We start from the raw sequence: 22,430 nt of genomic DNA on the forward strand, positions 1-22,430 counted from the left end.
TTACTAGAACATCTGCATGAATTTTATATACTATGAATACATTTTTTAGATTTTGAGGCATTCGAACGATCACAACATCCTTCCATTGGCCGAAGCATTGGATGCCAAAACTTGTGCACTTGCCCTTGCATCGATGAAAAGAGAAGTAGACTCTTCTAAATCGGCCAATGAAATTTGTGTTCGTCCTTGAACGCGAGACAGGATGGCAGCAGGTGTTAAGAGCTGTAGTGAGTATCGCAAAGAGCTTCTCAAGCCATCTTGCGTCAATTTGTCCAAAGCATCTTCATCGATTAATAAACCTTCTGTTTTGGCGCGTAATTTGAGAACTTCCTTAATCTCTGGTGCTTCGTATGGCAATGTTCTCACGATCATGCAACGATCCAAAAGGTCCAAAGGAATTCCATGAGGTGCAACGATACCCTGACTATCGCTACCTGCGACACCATCATATTCTGTTCCTCTGACAACACAGCTGCCTCGGTTGGTTGCCAAGATGACGTGAGGGCTAATTGTTGATTCAAGTGCACGATTTAGGTAGGTGAAGCATTCCATATCCAGCATATGCACTTCATCAATGAATAACACACCAGGTACCAATTCTGCGATACCTTGTTCGATGTATCTGTCCACGACACGATTGATCTCTCCGCGTAGTTTATCAGTTACTTCTGTCCTTCTGCCCTTTACCAATTGTCCAACAACGCTCATGATATCTTGACCACCTTGTGGCTTGGCATTTGCCATATCGAGATCGTGCAAAGTGACATCTTGGACAACCTCTTTGCGCTTATGGACTTCTCCCTTGGGAAGGGGAACGTATTCTTCTGCTTCCAGGTCGAATTCGGTTGCGTATGCATCCGATCTACCCACACGCTTCACTGCACCGGTATTTGCTTCGATATAGATCACGTCTCCGATACTGACACGTTCTTTCATAATGCTTTCGTAAATGCTTGGATCCAGTCGCAATTGTTTTGTTCCTTTGACCGTTTTCAGAGCGATAACCACATGGCTGATTGTTTTGCCGTATCCTGAAAGTGGGTTTTCTGCTTCTGTTGGTGTCAGTTCTGTGATTTCTCCTTCGTACACTTCTTTTGTTTCACGAACACGTAATCCGATTGCTCTTCTGAAGTTTTCCATCAAGACTTCCGTCTTTTTCACTTCAGAGCTATATACTTCTGATCCCACCATCGGACAGAAAGGAACCTTTTGTCCTAATTCATGTGCCAATCCCAATGCCAATGCAGTTTTTCCCGTACCCGGTCCTCCTGCCAGCAACAACGCTCTTCCCGAGAATTTCTTTGCTCTAATCAAATCCAGCACTAAACCGCATGCTTCACGAGCAGATTTTTGACCGATAAAACCTTGAGCGGTTCCTGGAAGTGGTAAACCATCTTCACCCAATCCTAATCCTTTGATGTGTGAATGAGTTGCAACACGGGCTTCTCGTGATCCTGAAGGACCTCCTCCAGATGATGTAGCCTGTGTGACCTTCATTGTGTCGAGTATGATGTCGAGAAGAGTGGATGTATGTTGGTTCAGAATCGCGCTTTTAATTATGGCCCAAGCATGAATTGCGAAGAATGACAAGTGCTCCATTTCTTCCACGTGCAACTAAGAGCATTAATTGCAGTAATCCTTCGCGTTAACTTTCGTGTCAGAGACAGGCTACACTGCTATTCTGCTGTATCAAGCGCGTCAAATTTTCATATTTCAGTTCAATATAAAAATTTATCGTTTAAAGTCAGACTCGTATTTTGCCAGCAATTTTTATGACTGTTTAAGCTCCAAATTGAAATTTTTACCTTAAACCGAGTTCAACTTACTTCACCTCTTCTGTTTCTTGTTGGTCATCTTCCCAGACCCACCTGCAGCAGCATCTGCTTCTGCTAATAAAACTTACTCGTCATAAACTCAGTTCTTACATTCTATTCATTAAGGACAATGGCACCTGTCGCTTCTACCAACGGAGTAACGGCCGATGGCCAACAAATCGACAACGGTTTGTTCCATGCTTCCACTTCGGCTGCTCCCTTGGATGCTTCAAAAGCAATCGCTCATTTGGCTACCTACAAGCATGGCGATGGTTTGTCCATGTCTGAATTGGTTGACTCACGCTCAAACGGTGGATTGACATATACCGACTTCATCGTCTTGCCTGGTTATATCGACTTCCCTGCATCAAAGGTATCTTTGCAAACTAAGGTTACACGCAATGTAACCCTCAACACTCCTTTCATCTCTTCTCCAATGGACACAGTCACTGAGACCGAGATGGCTATTGCCATGGCATTACTGGGAGGTATCGGTGTCATTCACAACAACATGAGCGCCACTGATCAAGCCTCAATGGTTCGCAAAGTCAAGAAGTTCGAAAATGGTTTCATCACTGAACCTCTTTGCTTGAGTGACAAAGAGACTGTCGGAGATGTTTTGGAGATCAAGCAACGTCTTGGATTCGGTGGTATTCCTATCACTGGTGAGTATTGTGCTTCGTTCTATCCCCCTTTACACACACAGGATGAAACCCTTAAACTGCTGTAACCTTCGTTCTTCTGACTAACCTCTTTGGGGTGGTATGGAGAAAACCTTATTACTTAACCTATGTCTTCTGAAGATGTATCATTCTCATGATTTGCAGAGACAGCCATACTGACGTATTGTCTTTCGATCCGTCTTTTGTTATTCAGATACCGGTGCCATCAATGGTAAATTGCTTGGTATCGTCACCGCTCGCGACGTCCAATTCCGTGATCCATCAACTCCTTTGAACCAAGTCATGACTCAAGATTTGGTTACAGCAAGGAAGGGCGTCACACTTGAAGAAGCCAACAAGATTCTTCGTGATAGCAAGAAGGGTAAATTGCCCATCGTTGATGAACAAGGCCGCCTAGTCTCTTTGTTGGCTCGCTCTGATTTGCTCAAGAATCAAAACTTCCCTTTGGCCAGCAAGCGTCCTGACAGCAAGCAATTGTACTGCGCTGCTGCAGTTGGTACTCGTGAATCAGACCGCGAACGTTTGGCTCTTTTGGTCGAAGCTGGTTTGGACATCGTCATTCTTGATAGCAGCCAAGGAAACTCTAGCTACCAAATCGACATGATTAAATGGATCAAATCTACTTTCCCTCAAATCGATGTCATTGCCGGTAATGTGGTCACCCGTGAACAAGCTGCTAACTTGATCGCAGCAGGTGCTGATGGCTTGCGTATCGGTATGGGAAGTGGTTCGATCTGCACAACCCAAGAAGTTATGGCTGTTGGTCGTCCTCAAGGTACAGCTGTTCATGCTGTTGCTGAATTTGCTTCTCAATTCGGTGTCCCAGTCATTGCTGATGGTGGTATTGGTAATATTGGACACATTGCCAAAGCTATGTGCCTCGGTGCATCTGCTGTTATGATGGGAGGTTTATTAGCCGGTACAAGTGAAACACCTGGTGAATACTTTTACCGTGAAGGTAAACGTTTGAAGGGCTACCGTGGTATGGGTAGTATTGATGCTATGGAACATCAAAAGAAGGGTAAAGTTGCCGGTGCAACTGGAGCAGGAGCAGCAAAGGCATCCAAATTCGAGGCTAGCGTTGAAAATGCTGCCACTCAACGATACTTCTCCGAAGCAGATGCAGTCAAGGTCGCTCAAGGTGTCTCAGGTGCCGTTCAAGATCGTGGAAGTGTTCATAGCTTTGTTCCTTACCTTTACACTGGATTGCGTCACAGTTTGCAAGATATGGGTGTTCAAGATTTGACTGCATTGCGTGAAGCAGTCGGTTTGGGCAAATTACGTTTCGAGAAACGTTCAGCTGCTGCTATCACTGAAGGTGGTGTTCATGGCTTGGCCTCGTATGAAAAGAAGTTGTTCACTGCTAGCTAAGCGTCAAAAAGTTACCGTCTACCTGTTTGCTAGCATCTGTTGCTCTATGTATATTTAAATCAAAAGCACAATGAATTATTTGCTAAAAGTGATCTGGATGGATTGTTTTTCGATAATTCATATCTTAGATCAGAGCGGATCTCGTACGAAAAGGTTACATAATCTTGTCCTCGATCGTTTAAAAGATGCCTTTTCCCTTGCTGATGCCGACGTATGATGTATCACGCCGTGCAGTCCATTTGTTCTTCGCCATGCCCAAATTTAGCGCAATGATGGGAATGCAATCCGCGCTAAAGCTTAAAAGCGGGATATGATTTAGTGCGTGGTGAAGTTGAAGAAATGTTTGTGTAAAGACTATAAAAAATAGAATTTCATCTGTGTATGATTGTGCATGATAAGCAGATCTAAATGATACATCATTCTTGCTAAAAGGAGAAACATGCAAAAGTCGGTCTCGAGCAAATTGCTATTTCGATCATTCCATCTCGGGTACGCAACGCTTATATTGACAACCCTCGCAGCAAACTTCTATCCGTTGATGAACCCTTCTGTGTACTGAGGGTGATTATGTATGTCTCATGGAAATTCTACGGAAACAAGATTGTGTTCCCGATTTCTCGGGACATTTATTAGGTACGGTTCTTTAGAATTACGCCGCACAGTCCTAAAGTATCCGCTGATTGAATGAGACAAATACACAACTGATACATAACTGAAATGTCTCATGAGTATCGATAGAGTAGTTTATTGTCAATGGTATTCGCTAAAGATCGACTGCAGAATGTGTGTAATGTGTACGGCGCTTTCATAAGATCCATTCCTTGATGAAGATCACCATCTTCTATATATCCTATTCGTGACCATCTTTTGATAAAATGGTTCACGCAAGGATATTGATCATCGTCATTCTGTATCTGGTATACGTTTGCAATGCCTCTACGTTAGGATTATACAATCGAAATGAAAAGTTTCATTTTCGATCGACAAATCCTTCTCGAGGTATTCAACATTGGATCTTTCCAAATAGTAAAAACGCAAACAGTTTCAGTCTTAATCAATTCGGTCTTGGAATCTTTAATACTTTGCTGGGTCAAGGTAATCCTTTTGCACAACCTGAACCGGAATCTAAGTCAACTCAATCGGGTAATGATGGTGTAATTAATGCTCTCGGTCGTGAGTGTGGCTGGTGGCTTTTGTGAATATTTTCTGCGTTATGCTAATCTTTCTTCTATTCTTCTTTCACGCAGCTGGACAAGATCCTTCTCCGATTTCTCGTATTGAAGCAGATGGACAGAGACACTACTACTGTGAGTTGAAATACGTACAAGGCGACCTGGACCTAATGACTGATACACATTGCTCTCCATCAATTTTCATACAGTTCCTACGTCTGACTTCGTAAGTCTCGATCATTGACCGCTATATTGTGAAATACTGACAGGATATCCTCTACCCTTCCAACAGAACCGAGGAGTGTATATACAATCTTCTACCAACTTGAACACCGTCTTATCCCAACCTTCCAATGAACATTCAGTCTTCAACTTCACTTCTCAAATTGGACCAGAAGCTCCTTCCTTATACGAATGGGACGCAAACAATTATCTTTTGTATGTCAGTAGCGTAGGAGCGGACGGACATGGTTACATTTATGTTTTGCACAATGATGGTCAAGATCTTTTGAATGGTTGGCAAAACTTAGGACCTGTAAGATACGGAAATGGTGATCCGATTATCAATTATGATGCATACGCATTCACACATCCAAACGGTAATCATTATTTACTCTATAGTGGTTTACACTTTATCCTTCTTTCACGTTTAGATGGATTCACACAACTTGCGCCAAGATCAGAAGAAGTTGTCGTTGTTCCAGCAAGAATGGTGAATGGAACCACACCTGTGATTGAAGCACCAGGTGCATACATTCAAGGAAATACGCTCAACGTGTTTTATAGCGAGAATGGATTCTTTGAACCTGCTTATGATACTCTCAATATCGCAATAGACGTTTCTTTGGATCCTTTACAAGTAAGCAATTGGCGTAACAAAAGTACAGGTACTACAGTGTTGAAATCCAACAGTAACACAGGTGTTTATGGACCGGGTTCAGGTGGTGCATTTATTGGACCTGATTCTAAACCTTGGTTCGCATATACTTGCTTTTATGAAAAGGATGGATTCGATCAAACAAAGGTAAATCCAAGAAGAGTTCAAGCCCAACCACTTTCGTTTAATGAAGATAATGTTTTGGTACAAATCATTCCCGATAAACCTTTACGATATGTGAACGCTTGATCAGATATGCATGCAAATCATGATCGGCACTTTGATATAAAAAAATCGATATGTTCCATATTTGTTCGATGAGGACCCTCTTTTTACCCCACAATCATTTCCAAAAGAGGAACAAATTTTTCCCATCCCCAACACTTTTACATACATACATAGACTTCTTTCGCATTTGTATGTATAGGTTTATTGCGCTGTTTCAACCAATTTACCATTATCAACATCGGAGTTATGGGTTGTGCCTGTGCCTGAAGACAGTAAGGAGAGAATAAATGCCAAACCAAAGCCACAACAATTCACGCGTTCGGTTTAAAGGCATAAAAGCAGTGTACTCGGCATATTGGATGAAATTTTCATTATAACCGGATCGGGAAAAAGGCAGAAACATGAAGATCAATTTATGCTCTGATCCATATGGACGTAAAATAAACACCGTTTAAGATGATTCTTTGATTCTGTTCATTGTCTTGATGGGGATTTCTTTGGGATCAGTTGGAAGAGAATGAAGGAAATTCAAATCCCGCAACAATGAATGAATGCATTCGCTAATACGTTGTTTAGTTCAGGTACATTACGCGCTTCTTAAAGTTCAATATATGCATTTATCCCTGCATCTCTCACTGTAAAAAAGGCATCCAACGGTTTTACACCGTCAAAGTGAAGGAAGGAAACAATCTTACTCATTTTAACGTCATCTTTACACAACATTGACTCTTCCAATGCATTCCGAATGATTTTCTAGCCTGAAACGACACATACTTTGATGTGCCTAGACAATGATCATCAAATAGGAACAATAGTTGTACATCGTGCATGGGAAAATGCAAGACAAAAGACATTAACAGGTATGATTCTATTCTCTTGCGGGGAAATTCTAAAAGAATTTTTAAGGACATGTTCCATGCAAAGGAAACAATGGTATGGATAATGACCCTTTGGCTAAGCACTCGGAAGTAAGTCGGAGAAGACAAAACAAAACAGCACACATTCATTCAGGGAATCATGACTGAATGTATCCATCATTGACATCTTCTTCGCCCTCGTTCACGCTTCCATCATCATCATCATCATCATTATCAACGACGAGGTCGCCAATCGATCTTCACGCTTTTGAGATTAGATTGCGCCTTCTTGGCCAATCGTCAAAATACAGTCTCAATCACCATGTCCAATTTTGGCGACTTTGCTCAATTTGGAGATGTATCTCTTCATCATGTCCCCAATGCACAAGCACCAAGTTTATTGGCAAACATGTTGTTATTATCATTCGGACTTGGTTTGATAACGATGGAATTATTTGGAAATGTTGCATATGATATTCGATTGATAAAAAAAGAAGGTTGGAAAGAACCAATGAAAGCATCAAATCGAATTTCTTATTTTTTATGTCGTCATGGTTCTGCTGCTTTTTTAATTTTAACAATTTTATTTTTAAACGTTCCAGGAATGAATTGTAAACAAACGGGAAAAGTTATCAATATTCTCTTTTGGCTAGCTCTAATCTTGGCGGATTTCATCTTCTTTCAACGTACACTTGCAGTTTATGGTTGGAGAAAGAATGTCGTCATCCCGTTAACGATCGGAATGATTTCGTATGCAGGCATGAGTTTGTATAGTATCATCTTTTTCGGTCAAGGCTATCAAATCCCTTTTTCCGACTTTTGTGGTTATCAAGTCCTTTCGATTTATGATCAACCTCATGCAACAATCTTTATCGTATTTATCTGTTTGATGCTGATCTTCAATACGGTAATCTTGCTGCTTTGCACGCACAAGTTGATGGAAGGAGGACTAACGAATACGTTCGCCTTAATCAGCACAAAATCACAAGATCTACTCAAAAGCAAAGAAGAACGAAAAGCGGCAGGTCATGATGTGGGAGAGTTCTTTATCAGTAATCTGCTGTTAAGACAAGGGATTGGATATTTCCTGATTTTGGTATTATCCTATATCCTCTTCTTGACTTTATACTATACCCTAGGAAAGGATAATACGACTTCTTATCAAGTCTTATGTGTAACCGAAATGGTTGTCGTTGGACCTTTGGTGGCAGGATTGATGTTCCGTCAAACATCCGAAGCACTCAATCGTTCAAGATCACGTTATGGAAGTAGCGAATGCCAATGTCAATTTGATCACAGGACCAGCAATACCAGTAACGCATTCAGCAACAACAGACGCAGTGGAAGATCGTCAACTGTTGGAGTGATTCCTACAAGTCCTGTAAGCTATACACCAAAGCCAAGTAGGGGAAGATCAACGAGTGCTCAACCAACGAACAGATTGAGTTTTACACACGACTTCGATCCCACACGTTCACCATCAACATTAAACGTTGGTAGTGCAGAAAAGGATACGAACCTGGATGACAATTCATCCAAGAGCGGAGGAGAAGATAAGCCATTACAAATTTTTGTAGAAGAAAAGACGGATATCGTTCATCATCCTACCCGATCGCCAACAAGTCCTCTAAGTAGAAGTTCGTCTTCACCTAGAAGGGTACGATTGAGTAACATGCATCATGAACAAGGCTTCCAGACTGATTACCATAATCAAAGGTTTTCTCATAGACCTAATCGATCCTCAATATTGCATGCGAGAGGATTGCCAACCTCAGCGGCTATCTTGCCAACATTATCCAGTGATGGCGTTCAAGGTGCACATGTTGCTATCGATGACGAGGAAGAAGAAGAGGGTGAGGAAGATATGGGATATGTGTATAACCCTACACGGCATTAAGATCTCAATTTCACTTTTGTACCATACCCATTTGCAATTGATCTTTTCTTTGTATAGTTTCACCGATTTGCGAATAAGTAGTATAAATTAGGTGTTAGTAGTGCTGTGCCAAGGATTTACTTATCGTCATGAATTATCGATAAGCCGAGCAGCGGCCAGCCGTATGCGGGCGGCCTTAAGACTGTGTGTGCCGCGCGGTTGTTACTGTTTTCCTCCCCGCAATGCCGTTCTTGCCCTCCTATTCGGGGCCGCCGCTGTGCTTGCGCGGTTTGCTATGCCCAAAGTGGAGCATTTTCTCCACACAAAAAAGAAAGAAAAGTTTTGCATTTTGTTAGCGAACATAAAAAGACGCCGACAGTCATGGCTTTGAAACATCCCGCTTTCTTGCCTAAATTTAACAGAAAGAGAGAAAGAGGTCTGTGTAAATTTTAGTGTACCTGAAGATGCATCGGCCAAATTATTGCTAGCGTCACAAATTTGTTCCAAGTGATTTTCCGTAAATTTGTTTCGTCATCTTGCTTTTAGATTGAATAATAAGACTTTTGTCGTTTTTTGTGATGATCAGGTACGCTTTCATCAAACGCGGAAAAAGTCAATCCGGGGCATGCGGAGCGAAATAATGAATGCCCCTAATAGATACCACTTCCCCTCTCTCTCTTGTCTCTCCGTCCTTTCATCCATCTTTATTACGATCACAAGCAAATTGGTTGACGGGATCAATCATGCGAAATACTTTTATTTGGGCTGCCATTTTGGCAAGCTTGACAACAATATTATCAAGACCGACAAGTAGAAATGAATTAAGTGCATTGGTAAATGATCTCTTTGCAAGACAACAATCCGTCAATTCATCTTCTTCAACTGTAAATGCATCCGATTGGACATTCATAGAAACCGTTTTAAATCAAACAAGTTTTACTGCTCAACCTTATGTTTCAAATGGTTATATCGGCGCACGTTTACCGGCAGCAGGCGTTGGATTTCAATCATTCAACCCCGAACCAAATAATCCAGAAGCATTAGGTCAAGGATGGCCAATCTTTGGTCCTCGTGTTACAGCAACAATGGTAGCTTTCTTTTATGACCAACAAAATTCAACTTTAGGTACAAATTTCCCACAAACAGGAGGAGAACAAGTTATTTCACTCTTACCTTCTTGGCCGCAATTGTTCTTCACAATTCGTAATTCGACCGATAATTCATCAGAAGCAACTTATGCTCCTGGAGTTGATTCAAATACGATCAAATACTTCTCTCAATCTTTATCTGTCAGAAATGGAACTGTGATCACCGATGTTCAATGGCAACCTGAAGGATACACACAACCGATCAATTTACGTTATACAGTGATCGCACATAGAAAACGTGCTCCTTTAGGTTTGATGCAATTACAGGTCTCCGGTTTAACTAACGGAACTTCTTTTGTCATCACTGATGCTCTTGATGGTCAAGCAGCAGCAAGAACGCAAAATGGCACAAGTGGTAAAACAACAGAACAAGATAATAGCATTTACTCCACTGTTGAGCCAAATGGCATTCCCAATGTGACCGCTTACATGTTTTCAGCTTTGCAAGGAGATGATTCGGTTCTAGGCTCGAATACCAGCCTGCCCACTTCAGTAGGCAAATTGATCGGTTCTGAAAACGCATCAACTATCACACAATCATACGAAGTGCAAGTCGATGGAAATTCACAAATGATCAATGTATGGAAAGCGGTAGGTATTGCATCAAGTGATGCTTTTGGTGAAGCTGCACGTCAAACTGCACTTTCGGCCACACAACAAGCACGAGCTGATGGATGGGATTCATTGATAAATGAACATGTACAAGAATGGGAAGAAGAATGGGATGATGGAGGTGATATCATCATTCAAAATCAATCAACTCCTTTGCTTCGTCAATTACAACGTCAAGCCCGTGCAAGTTTGTTCCACATTCTAACAAACGTTCGTCGTGGAAGTGAAGGACCAGGCTTAGGAGATAATTCTATTGCGCCTGCAGGTCTAACATCTGATTCTTATGCTGGCTCTATCTTTTGGGATGCGGAAACGTTCATGTTCCCATCGATGTCTCTGCTATATCCACAATTTGCTGAATCGATGCTTAACTATCGCTCAAAGGTACCCGATCAATTAGAGAAGAACGCTCAACAATACGGAAAGCCAGGTATTCTTTACCCATGGGTGAGTGCACGCTTTCAAAATTGCACAGGAATTGGACCTTGTTATGATTATGAATATCATTTGAACAATGATATCGTATTGGCACACTGGCAATACTACATACAAACGAATAATCAAACTTTCTTGGCAGATCAAGCATGGCCAATCATGGAAGGCGTTTCACGTTTTTGGGCTTCACAAGTTACCCCAACGCCGTCAAATGCAACTTTGCAAGGGGAAAATAATGGTACCGTCAATCCTCCTGCCGGTGTGCGTCGTTATGAAACTTTGAACGAAACAGATCCGGATGAATATGCAAACCATAAGAACAATGGTGCTTTCACAAATGCAGGCTTGACAACAGTCATGTTGGATACTTTGTACGCCGCCTCTTTGCTCAACAAGTCTATCGAATCTCTAAGTGCGCAGAACTGGAGCGCAGTTGCAAATGAGATCACACTATTGCGCGAGAACTCTTCAAACATCGTCTTGGAATATGAAGGATTCAACAGTACAGTGCAAGTCAAACAAGCAGATGTTCCTTTGCTCATCTATCCGCTAGAGTACAATCGTGAATTCCCTGATCGAGAGCCAGCCCCAAGATCAGACCTTAACTATTATTCCGAGGCAACTGACCCTTCAGGCCCAGGTATGACTTATTCTATCTATGGTATCGCCGCAACACAGCTCAATGGTGAAAAGGATACGTACCTTGGACCCTCTTGCGAAGGTTTCACAAGATTACTTCAAGCCGGATTACCATATGAACGTCAATTCGGTCAATTTAGTGAACAGGTTGACGATGATTACAAAACCAATGGTGGTAAAAATCCAGCAGGAGGTACAAATCCTGCTTATACCTTCTTGACCGGTCATGGTGGTTTATTACAGATGTACACTCATGGCTTCTTGGGCTATCGTGCAAGAAATTCAACGGATAACAGTATGTTTATCGATCCAAACTTGCCACCTCAATTATCCGGTGGATTGACGATTCGTGGTGTTCATCATGGTGATAGTATTTTGGATGTTGAATTGGGTAACATGACTACCACAATCACACATAGGAATGGATCTTCACCCGTTTCTATCCAAACAAATAACGGAACACAATCCGTTCCAGTTGGACAATCGATTCAAGTTTCCACAAGAACGATCGACAGTTTTGAGAACAATAACAGCGGAAATCAGACAAACTTTGCTTTATGCACTTCAATCGATGACGGAAGTGAGGCAAACGTAACGGATTCAACATCGTCTGCTGAACTTACGAGTATGTTCCAGGCTGCACATACGGGTACAAATGTTGCTTTTGGAGCAAATGATGGTTCAAATGCAACGTATTATCAACCCGTTCATGCGAACCAATCGGCTTCTTTGATGATCGATTTGGGTAAAGTACAACAGTTGAGCAAGGTTCATTTGAACTTTGGTACACTTCCACCTCAATTCGTTTCTTTATCCATTTCAGAGGATAATACTCAAGCAAATCAGACAGAAAGTGCCAACAGTACTTCATCCGCTTATCGCACCATTATCGATCGTATGGCCATCAATATCACTGCGCCATATGATGCGAATGACGTTGCAGTGAAACAAGCAATCGTTCAATTACCAAATGCATGGAATGTTACCGATATCGATTTGACAAATTCAACATCCGCATCAAACTCCACCAGCGGTTCAGGTTCGTTGCAGGCCCGTTACGTAAATCTAACGATGGAAGGCGTTGCAACTCCTCAACCATTGGGAGAAGGTGCAACATTGCTCGAAATTCAATTGCAATAAAGAGTAGAATTGCCTGATTATAAAAAAATGCATCTATTGTAACAATCTAGTAAAATGAAATCTATATAAATCTCGTTGAGATTACCCTTGTGTGGCCAGAGAACCAGCTTTTCCAGCATCATCAGCTTGACCACGTAAAACACGTCCTAGCAGGGTATCAAAAGCACGTGGATTATCAAGATAAACATGATGACCAGAATGAGGAACGGCAAAGCAACGAGCATGTGGATTTCCTGCTTTTGCTAATGCTTTTACTGATTCATTTCCACCTGATTCGTCCATCCAATCGATTCCACGTTCACCATAAATGAATGTGACGGGTAATGTTTTCGGTAAAGCTGAAATACGATGAACCATTGGCATCCTTGCAAAACCAAAAGGTGCAAGAATATGAGCAAGACAGTATTCTGATGATCCACGAGAGGTGAAGACGTCATAGCAGTATGCATGCAGTGCTCGCAAATCTTCATCGGGTAAGCTTGCAAATCGTCTTGACGTATATCCACCTGCTAACATGGGTCCAAAGATTGTACTCGTTCGCAAGATGGCGAAAGGACTCAAGTTGGCCTCCCATAAGAATTGAACCATATTACGAGTACGACTGCTTCTCTTCGGTGGGGGTTTAGGCGGATTACCTGTTGCTTCTTCTGAATCAGATGTTTCGCCCGGTTTGATTGTTTGTATCCGTTCGCTAACGTCATTGCTTCCTCTTCTCTTCGTCGCGGACGCTGCGTCAATCGTTCTGTCCGCATCTAGTCTTCTTTGCGCTTCGGTATCCGGTGCAACATCTTGTTGGGATTGCTGTACTTCTGCTGCAATCTTATCTGCATCTTTACGATCGGCAGGTCTGGGTGGCGGATTGTTAGCGTCACTCTTTGCTTCTTCAGGAGCTTCGGGTATACCCGCAGGAGATAGCAAGACAAGTCTGTTGACATTCTGTGGATACTTCAACGAATATGCGACTGACAGATAACCACCCAAACTGTGTCCGACAAGCGTGATCTTCTTCAAACCCATCGTTTGTCTCCAATCTTCCAAAGCTTGAACGAAGAACGATTCAGCTGCCTCTACTCGTGTCTCCGTTGTTTTGGCTTGCTTGCTTGTGATATGGAAGGGTACTCGACTACTCCTTCCCATTCCTAGCCAATCTAGAGCATACAGCCTGCTATCGGGATGTTTGGCCAACGATTTCAGATTTTGAAAGAAGAATGCTGTTCCCGCTCCGTACCCGTGCAGAAGGACTACTTTTTCTTCGTTCTCATCAGCGTGTACCTCTTCTACCGGTCTGAGTGTACCGATTTCTAGCATATTAATCATTCGTGGCGTAGCGGAGGTAAACCATGATGCAAAACCACCTCCCGAAGAAGTAGTGGATCCAATGTCAACCAATCGAATGCTTCCAACCTTACCGTCCGAATTGAGTTCCGTACCAACTGTCGCTCTATCTTTTCCCTTTGTATGAGCATTATTGGCAACACTTTGTTGTGATTGTAATGCTGCTTCCAAGTGTTGTCTTGCATCGCCTGATTGTTGTGCAGGATGCTCTGCCCCTTGTGACATTTTAAGGGAATGCGATTGAGCGGCTTTGAATGCAGTCATCAGATCAGCATTGGGCGCATTTTGCAAAGTTGCACCTTGAAAGTATCCTGAATGTCTATAAAGGTATAGCTCTGGAGCTGCACTATCTGATTTACGAAAGTAAGCACCAACAGAATCACGAAACGTTTTTGGGATTGGTGGCGCTGAATAGGGTGTATTTGTAGAACCTGAAGCCATCTTTTTGCCAGATTTTGTTCCTGCCAAGATTGAAGTTGGTGAATCAGGCAAAGAGGATTGCGATCCGTTTGGATGGATATTGGCTGTGGCCGTGTTTACTGACATTGAAGTAGTGGCCATTGTGGTTGATGATGTGGAGAACAGACGTTGAGTAGTGAAGGATATGATGATAGTCTTTGCTCGTTGTTGAAAATGAAGGCCTCTGAAAGCGGCCAAAGCTCTGCTCATACAATATGATGATGTCCCCCTGAGAGATTGTTTGGAGAGGAAGAGAAGATGAGAAGAATAAGGATTACCTTTGATTAAATATAGTTCGCCCCCTTGTCAATGTATGCATCACGATTCACAATTTCCGTTGATGTTCCTTATCACCGCTCCACCTCTAACGCCGAGTATTCTCCCTTTTGGTTGGTACACTAGAACTTTCGAATTCCATGGATTCCGCACGCGTAAGCAAATCCCCATAAGCTGAGCACCGCCTTAACGCTGAGCATTGAGGCGTGCGTGCATGCATAAACAGTTCAGCCCGCGGAATTAAACAAATTTCCCCTTATCGGCTGTTCACCTTTCGATTTGAAACTTTGTCTCTAGATAAAAATACGATGATATTGAAAAGACTATATGAATAATGTACAATGCATTGTCAAACTATTTTCTTTTACTCAAAATCTCTTTCGACTTTGTGGTTGAAATCTTTTATTCTTGTTTGTTGAAGCATTAGAAGCACTGCTTTTTGAATTGGAAAGCACACCGGCCACAGGCATTGCTTTCACTCCACCGCCACCGAGAAGATCAACATTGATGATCCGTTGTGGCTGTTTGCCATTAGCGGTAGTATCACGAGTTGATGAAGAGGTGGTATGGTTGCTATGACTTCCATTTGTAGGAGCCCTTTGATAATTTGCTGTACTGTTAGACCTGTCAATATTCTGCATTTCAGGTTCAGAGGCTGCATCAGCTGCGGTGGCATCAAAGGTAAACCTGTTCAAGTTCAATGGTGCGCTTTTGTAGCCCCTTGGTTGTGGCACTTCTTCTTCTACCCTTCTTTGTTTTGGTGGTGGGAAGTCAATTGATTGTAGAATGGGAGCACGCATAGGCGATACTTGCCTTTTCGTCACACTTGTGAACCTCGAGCTCGAACCTGTTGTGTTTGCAGGCCCACCGTTTGTGACATTGGGAGCATCAAAGTCGTATTCACTGATGTCCATCTCAAAGTCGTTTGAATTATCGTGTGAATGTGTAGCAACGACCGGAAGCCGCTTCTTGTTTCCTCCAGAACCATTTCTAGGCTTAGCAGCTTGTTCGACCTGGTCCAGAACAATTTCGACTTTCTCATTTGACCTTTCGTCCATAAGCCTGTCGCACGCTTCCTCATTGTACTTCAGATACGCAACTACAAACTTGCCGGCGACCGTAACGAATTCCTCTCTCAGATAGTCTTCAGATAACAGGTGACGTACCAAGCGGTTGGTATTGTTCCTTCCGAATGTGACGCCTCTCCCATGCTGAGGTAGATTCTCGAAGCCTTTATCGACGATATTTCTACTTCTCGATCCCATCAGAGTGGCTATAGCTCTAATGGTGGTACAGCCGTCAGATTGACACATCACCTTGACCATGTCGACAATCACTCTTGCCATCTCCGTCACATCTTCCGGTTGACGATTATCTTCGATTGCTCCGTGAGATCTTGGATCTCTCTTTTTACAATTATCGCAACCTCTATGACAATTGGCCGGGTCAAAGTTTTCGTTGAAGTATCGTAGAACCAACTGCCGTCTACAGTCTGTTTCGTTGGATGCATAGTCAATTACCTGTCGCAAGTTAGCTTCGCGCTGCTCTTTTTGTTGAGCAGAAGTGCCATCTTCCCTTGCCAGCTTCATGAGATAATTTGAATCTGAGTAACGATAGAAGAATATGCAACTCGATTGCTTTCCATCTCTTCCCGCTCTTCCCGTTTCTTGATAGTATCCCTCCAGAGATGTAGGTAAAGAATGATGGATGACGAATCGGACATCTGGTTTATCGATTCCCATACCGAATGCAATAGTGGCCACAATCACTTTAAAAATGTTCTTCTGCCAGTTCGTCTGGATGCGCTCACGGTCCAATTTTCCCACTCCAGCATGGTAGTGTTGAGCCATGACATTGTGCCTAGTTCGTAATTTGCTTGCTATGTCTTCGCAGACAGCCCTACTTGTACAATAAATAATACCACATTGATTGCTGTGATTGGTTTGAATGAATTCTGCTATTTCATCTACGCATTTGTCTCCTGCCTTTTTTGGTCGTACCTCGTAAAGCAGGTTGGGACGGTTGAAAGATTGGGTAAATCTCTTCAGTCGAGGGGATTCAAGGTTCAAATTCGAGACAATATCTTTAATAACACGTGGTGTTGCTGTTGCAGTCAGAGCCATGAACGGAATATCTGGATATGCATCACGAAGGGCTCCCATCTGTTTGTAATCTGGTCGAAAATCATGACCCCATTGACTCAAACAATGTGCTTCGTCAATCACAAAACGTGCCAAAAGACGTCTCCTGTGTAAATCAGCCAATACATTCTTCGCAGCTGGCGACTTGTTCATAAATTCTGGCGTGAGGTAGATCAGTCTAGGAGGGTCGCATCTTGGATTGTGAATTTCTCGTAATGCTTCCGTGCGTACATTTGCATCCATGTCACCGGTGATTCTCAAGGCTGGTATACCTCGTTGAACAAGATGGACAACTTGATCTGTGATTAAAGAAAGCAGAGGAGAAATGACAATTGTCGTTCCTCTTGTTTTCCCCGACTCTACGATGGCTGGAAGTTGGTAGCACAAACTTTTACCGGCACCTGTAGGCATAAGACAAAAGACGTCATAACCTCCCAATGTAGCATTTATCACTTCTTCTTGATTTGGTCGGAAGGATTGTAATCCAAATGCGTCTCGCAACGCTCTCCACGCATCTGCTGTCCACGGAAATTTGGCAGTTGCCTTGGCAGGTTGAGCCCTTTCAGCTTGTCTATTTGGTTGAATTCTTTCAGCTTGCTTTGGTTGAGGTCTTTCTGCTTGTATACTGGGCTGATTTCTTTCTGCTTGCATGCTTTGATGATCTCTCTCAGCTTGCATATTCGGCTGGTATCGCTCTGCTGGCCTTGACTGATGGGCTACAGTCTTTCGGACATTTGTATCGATGAAGTTATCAGCCATATCGTTGACTTCCACCACACTTGAGTTTGAGATGTTTCGTGAGAAAGTCCTTCCTTCGGCTTGGCGAATTGGCGAAACATGAACGGGAGAGTCGGATATTCTATACGAGTTTGTCGCATTATTTCGCTCTTCGATATTATTCTGAGCAGATGCGTGAGTTCTATTGTTGTGATTTGATTGCTGAAATGCTTGTCGAGTACCATTGGAGGCAGAAGGACGGACAGGAGACACCCGAATAGGTGAGCTAGACAGGCGATGTGAGGGTATCTGAGGAGATTCGTGCTTATTGCTCAGTCTCTTCTGAGATAGAATTGGCTGTTCGCGCTCTTCCACGATGCTATGATTGCTGACCCTTGGCTGCAAAGGCTGTCTGCCGTTCTGCGATGCAATAGTGCCTGTGCCGATGTTACTTGGTGGTATGCCAGAAGATGCATTTGATTGACTAAGTGATTGATCCGATCGAGTCGCAAGTTCGCTTTTTATCTCCGCAATCCTCTTCTCAAGCTGTGAATGCGTGAATGTTAACATCTCTTCATCTTGCGTTCCTAACTCATATCCACCACGCATACCCTCCATCATATTCTTCAAGGTGTTATTCAAGCTTTCCGTGCTTTGTTGTAGCATCGTCTTTAGAACTTCCGTACTCTTGCCCTGTAGTCCATTCTGATTATTCGATCGTACAGAAGATGTTTCAGTAGGGCGATCAGATGAGTTCAAGCTTTGTCGTGGCTGTTGTTCTTGCTTTGCAGGTCTAGGGTTGGATTTGACAGGAGAAGCAGATGCCCTAATCATTTGAAAAGACACATCGTTCTCCTTATCGCTGAAGTCAAATTCATCATCGCTTAGAACAAAACTCTGTTCTTTGGGATTTGTTGATCTTGATACACTGTTCATCGCCTGGTTTGATCCACTCAGCACATGTGGCGTTCTTCGTGTTTGGCAAGGAGGAGGAGAAGGATGATCAATCGAACGTATTGCATTCAATAAAGTTCCACTACTTCCACCTGCAAAACTTTCACCATTTCCAAATTCACCATCCGAAGATGATGATATGTTGGATTGTTTGATTGCCATCTTGATGCATCCTTCCTCCTTTTTTCTATGACAATATAAAAGACAAGAAGGAAAAACGCGTTCATTAGGAAATGGCGAATGAATGCTTTACACACACGCGTTTAGAGCAACACAAGCAACACTCCTTTGCCTTTACGCGAAATACGTGTATATTAAATGGAGTGAGGTCAATAAAGTCGTGTAGGGCGTGTGGGCTCACGTGTCCCTTCTTGATTCAAGACGACCATGTCGAATGCAAAAATGATGGAGAAAGATGAGATATAGATATCATGGAGAAGGGCAAAGGTAGAGAAGACAGAAATGGCGTAGTTTCATCTGCATCGCCAAATCATCAAACCCAGGAAGTCGAGGGTAAGGAACAGGTCCTAACGCTCCAAGAAGACCGGGAAGAGATCAATCAAGGTATCGAGCAAAAGCTGTCTATGCTACATGAAAGAGAACGAGGAATGTTATCAGAACTATATCAAACAGAGATCGAAAAGCAAGTTTTATTAAATGCTCGAACTCTGATCGATGAGCGACTTAGGAAAGTACAGCATCGACAATATCTCTCTCGGGCTGCAAAGGTGGGCAAGAAAGCAAATAGTGAAGAAGATCTGACAAAAGAATAGTTCCATTCGTCAAAGGTAGTCACAATGCATATTCTATTTTCAATAGTCATAATGATTTAAAGGCAGAGAAGAAGAAATAAATACAGTAAAATTAAGTGTTTGGGTACGATCCTCTTAGAGCATTTGAGCGGCTAAATCGCCATCACCAAATCCGAACTTACTTGCTTCTTCGGATGCATAAGCCCAAATACCCTTGTGGGGGTGACCTTTTGGCTTGATGAAGCGACTGATGACGTGCAAAGCACCATTGGCAACAGCAATATCTTGGAATACGACAGGTACACCTTGAACGCTTACACGGGTTTGCAAAGGGCCACGACCACCAGGCAAGATCTTGTAACGATAGACAGCAACGTCTACGGTCTCGAATTCCATTTTGTCAAGAGTGATACCGCCCTCTTTTGGATCCTTGTGATGAATCTTGGGCAAAGCTGTGTTGAATGTGTAACGTGTTACTTCGGCATCACCGAAAGGCACACTTGGTTGTTCGGATGTTGGACCCCACAACCATTCAGGTGAATTGACCAAATCATGTGCGGAGATAGTCTCCTTGGATTGGAATTGGAATTTGTCATCACGGGTGTGAACAAAGTCTGCATAGAAGATCGTCTTTGGTAAAGAGTGCAAGGCCAACACTTTACCCAACACTTTTGAGCCGTATGGAGACCACAAGAAGATACGCAACAATGGAGGTAAACGGTACCAAGCAAGGTTGTCAGGTGCAAAGAGTGTCACATCAGGTTGACCTGGTGCGGAGTGACCCTTTCTGCCGCCATGATGAGGACTGCCATCTTCGTCACGGTGATGGGTATGACGTTGAGCGTCCAAAGCTTCGATCTCATCAACAGACACTTGGCCGAACATGTGTTCTAGTCTTTCTGCAGCCTCCATTGGTGAGCAGTGAGCACTGCGACCGAAAGGAGAGTATTCATGGTCGATGGCCGAATGATTGATTGGCAATCGGAAGTAGCCATCTGTGTGTGTCTTTTGCAATGCTGATACTGTACCTGCTAATTCCGGAACGCTAAAGTACAAAGTTTGCATAGCAGATGGTGGAATGAGCAAGGGCAAGGAAACAGCATGAACCAAAGAACCACCAACGTTTACGTCAGGGTACACCAAACGGGAATAGAAGTTGAAGTAGAGGGAAGGGCGAGGGAGCAAACTCTTGCCGACTCGTAAACGGTAAGGGAAGCCGTCCATCAAGTTGCCCAAGACATCGCGTGCTTTGCCTTTGCCGATTGTCAAATCAGTTGCTACTGAACTGTTTTGTGTGATATGCCATGTGTTCAAAGGTTCTTTTCCTTCGATAACATGATATCTCAATGTAGCATCAATGATGAATGCTAACCATTTACGTTTACGTTCTTTATCTTTATCGTCTTCGAAAGTGCTTGGTTGTTCATTCTCAAACATGTTGATTGTCTTTTCGATATTGTTCCATTGACCAAGTTTGAACCAGTTCATTTCTTCGTCCTTGTGACGATCGTGGTGCCAGTTGACTGGGGCTAAGAATGTCAACTTTTTCTCCTTGTCGTCCAAAAGCTTGCGAGCACCTGGTCCACTGTACTTGAGAACTTTCTTCAAATCTGTCAAATATTCATTTTCTTGAATGACTTCCCAAATCGTCTTATCCGGGAAATCAGGTTTTTCGAAAGCAGAAAGTTCGCTATCAGCGTTGAACAATCCTACGTCTTCGTTTGAGACGGTAGAAGGTAACCATTTACTCAAAGAAGAATGTACCCAATTGAACAAAGGTGCAACAGGAGATAATTCACTAAATACACCTGCTGAACTTGAGTCCATGATTGGCATTTGATGATTTTCCATTGAGAATGCATATGGTGAAGCCAATGCTTGACCACTGGCCAAAACACCGGCCAAGAGAAGGTTACCAGCACGCATGTTTGTGTGTGTGAAAAGGTTGATGGTAGTTCAAGAAGAAAGAAACAAATGCTGAGAATCGAATGACAAATTACTCCATTCCGGGCCGCGAAACCCTGATGAATGCTAAATTGACCTCCTCTTGTAATGGGGTAAGCCAAAATGCTCCATGGCAATCGGGCTTTAGCAGGCGCACAGCCAGCCTATAATGGCTAATGCATTTGTCATCTTTTCTAAACGGCACAACTCCTCTCTTTTCAGGAAAAAGGCCTTCTCCGCATTGCCCTGTGCGGTGTTCTGCCAGAACGGCATGCCAAAGCCTCCATTGTTAATTTATCGAACAATGATCCTTTTATTCGGCATCTTCCTCCACTCTTCTCCCTTGGCAAGACACATTACAAAGGTGTAATTGTACTAATGTATTTTTACGCAATCAATTAAAGGCTGACTGATGACTTACTTATTTAAAACTCAGCACGCACAGACCTTTTAGCCGACTTTCATCATACGGCCAACGCACTGTGGCTGTTCAGCACTCCCAGGCTTACAATATCGATGGCCATCAGAATAGCACTCTGGGAGATATGATGAATTTGAGAGAATACTGTGTAACTATAATGCAAGCAAAAGAAAAAGGAAAGAAAGAGAAAAAAAGAAAATTGTAGGTATTGCATATGTTGATAGATTTCTTATTTGTGCCAATGATTAATCGCCTCCTTCTTCCATTGCATCTTCTTCGTCTTCCTCATCATCATCCTCTTCATCTTCTTCATCGTCATCTTCATCATCCTCTTCATCTTCTTCGTCTTCATCATCCTCCTCCTCTTCTTCTCTGTCCAATCCCATTCGTTCAAAATCGGCAGTAGATGTAACTCCTGCAACAGCAGAATTAGAAGCAGTTGCAGCTGCCAATCGTGCAGCTAATCTTCTCGCTCGTCTTCTGGAATATCCTCCCGAAGGTGATCCTGGATCACGTGGACTGGTAGGCCATGGAAAAGGTGAAGGTCCCATCGCTGCATCATTGCTCATCTCGCGATCA

At 42.9% G+C, this 22,430-nt stretch overlaps 9 protein-coding genes across 9 annotated transcripts; 5 read left to right on the forward strand and 4 right to left on the reverse strand.

The window, feature by feature from the left end:
• Positions 1-3: 3 nt before the first annotated feature.
• FA14DRAFT_161640 (RuvB-like helicase 1) lies at positions 4-1,516 on the reverse strand. Its single transcript, XM_025499211.1, has one exon. It carries the CDS (start codon positions 1,495-1,497, stop codon positions 70-72), a length of 1,428 nt encoding a protein of 475 aa, XP_025354418.1. The 5' UTR covers positions 1,498-1,516; the 3' UTR covers positions 4-69.
• A 322-nt stretch (positions 1,517-1,838) lies between these two features.
• Positions 1,839-4,224, forward strand: FA14DRAFT_161641 (putative inosine 5`-monophosphate dehydrogenase). Its single transcript, XM_025499212.1, has 2 exons — positions 1,839-2,479; positions 2,691-4,224. The coding sequence occupies exons 1-2, from the start codon at positions 1,945-1,947 to the stop codon at positions 3,866-3,868; spliced, it is 1,713 nt and encodes a 570-aa protein (XP_025354419.1). The 5' UTR covers positions 1,839-1,944; the 3' UTR covers positions 3,869-4,224.
• Positions 4,225-4,743: 519 nt separating this feature from the next.
• FA14DRAFT_156785 (uncharacterized protein) lies at positions 4,744-6,166 on the forward strand (the record flags this gene model as incomplete). Its single annotated transcript, XM_025497854.1, has 4 exons — positions 4,744-5,041; positions 5,116-5,175; positions 5,250-5,266; positions 5,333-6,166. 4 exons carry the CDS (start codon positions 4,744-4,746, stop codon positions 6,164-6,166), a joined length of 1,209 nt encoding a protein of 402 aa, XP_025354420.1.
• A 793-nt stretch (positions 6,167-6,959) lies between these two features.
• FA14DRAFT_161642 (uncharacterized protein) lies at positions 6,960-8,944 on the forward strand. Its single transcript, XM_025499213.1, has one exon. It carries the CDS (start codon positions 7,325-7,327, stop codon positions 8,897-8,899), a length of 1,575 nt encoding a protein of 524 aa, XP_025354421.1. The 5' UTR covers positions 6,960-7,324; the 3' UTR covers positions 8,900-8,944.
• A 677-nt stretch (positions 8,945-9,621) lies between these two features.
• FA14DRAFT_180749 (Six-hairpin glycosidase) lies at positions 9,622-12,852 on the forward strand (the record flags this gene model as incomplete). Its single annotated transcript, XM_025501032.1, has 1 exon — positions 9,622-12,852. One exon carries the CDS (start codon positions 9,622-9,624, stop codon positions 12,850-12,852), a length of 3,231 nt encoding a protein of 1,076 aa, XP_025354422.1.
• An 81-nt stretch (positions 12,853-12,933) lies between these two features.
• On the reverse strand, positions 12,934-14,748 carry FA14DRAFT_180750 (alpha/beta-hydrolase; the record flags this gene model as incomplete). The annotated part of the gene is made up of 1 exon (XM_025501033.1): positions 12,934-14,748. One exon carries the CDS (start codon positions 14,746-14,748, stop codon positions 12,934-12,936), a length of 1,815 nt encoding a protein of 604 aa, XP_025354423.1.
• A 1,259-nt stretch (positions 14,749-16,007) lies between these two features.
• FA14DRAFT_124509 (ATP-dependent DNA helicase) lies at positions 16,008-17,714 on the reverse strand (the record flags this gene model as incomplete). The annotated part of the gene is made up of 1 exon (XM_025496649.1): positions 16,008-17,714. A coding segment is annotated over one exon (1,707 nt), but the record flags the coding sequence as incomplete, so codon positions are not given.
• A 1,273-nt stretch (positions 17,715-18,987) lies between these two features.
• On the forward strand, positions 18,988-19,733 carry FA14DRAFT_68765 (uncharacterized protein). Its single transcript, XM_025502709.1, has one exon. It carries the CDS (start codon positions 19,166-19,168, stop codon positions 19,505-19,507), a length of 342 nt encoding a protein of 113 aa, XP_025354425.1. The 5' UTR covers positions 18,988-19,165; the 3' UTR covers positions 19,508-19,733.
• On the reverse strand, positions 19,622-21,954 carry FA14DRAFT_165223 (uncharacterized protein; the record flags this gene model as incomplete). Its single annotated transcript, XM_025499943.1, has 4 exons — positions 19,622-21,136; positions 21,403-21,463; positions 21,487-21,532; positions 21,912-21,954. 4 exons carry the CDS (start codon positions 21,952-21,954, stop codon positions 19,622-19,624), a joined length of 1,665 nt encoding a protein of 554 aa, XP_025354426.1.
• Positions 21,955-22,430: the final 476 nt, after the last annotated feature.

Source organism: Meira miltonrushii, assembly GCF_003144205.1.
Source record: "Meira miltonrushii strain MCA 3882 unplaced genomic scaffold FA14scaffold_3, whole genome shotgun sequence".
NCBI lineage: Eukaryota > Fungi > Basidiomycota > Exobasidiomycetes > Exobasidiales > Brachybasidiaceae > Meira > Meira miltonrushii.

Excerpts from the sequence above, each read along its gene's own strand:
- FA14DRAFT_161640 (XM_025499211.1), bottom strand. The coding sequence starts at position 1,497 with ATGAAGGTCACACAGGCTACATCATCTGGAGGAGGTCCTTCAGGATCA.
- FA14DRAFT_161641 (XM_025499212.1), top strand. The coding sequence starts at position 1,945 with ATGGCACCTGTCGCTTCTACCAACGGAGTAACGGCCGATGGCCAACAA. Across the intron at positions 2,480-2,690 it reads CGGTGGTATTCCTATCACTG|ATACCGGTGCCATCAATGGT; the intron begins GTGAGTATTGTG and ends TTTGTTATTCAG.
- FA14DRAFT_161642 (XM_025499213.1), top strand. The coding sequence starts at position 7,325 with ATGTCCAATTTTGGCGACTTTGCTCAATTTGGAGATGTATCTCTTCAT.
- FA14DRAFT_68765 (XM_025502709.1), top strand. The coding sequence starts at position 19,166 with ATGGAGAAGGGCAAAGGTAGAGAAGACAGAAATGGCGTAGTTTCATCT.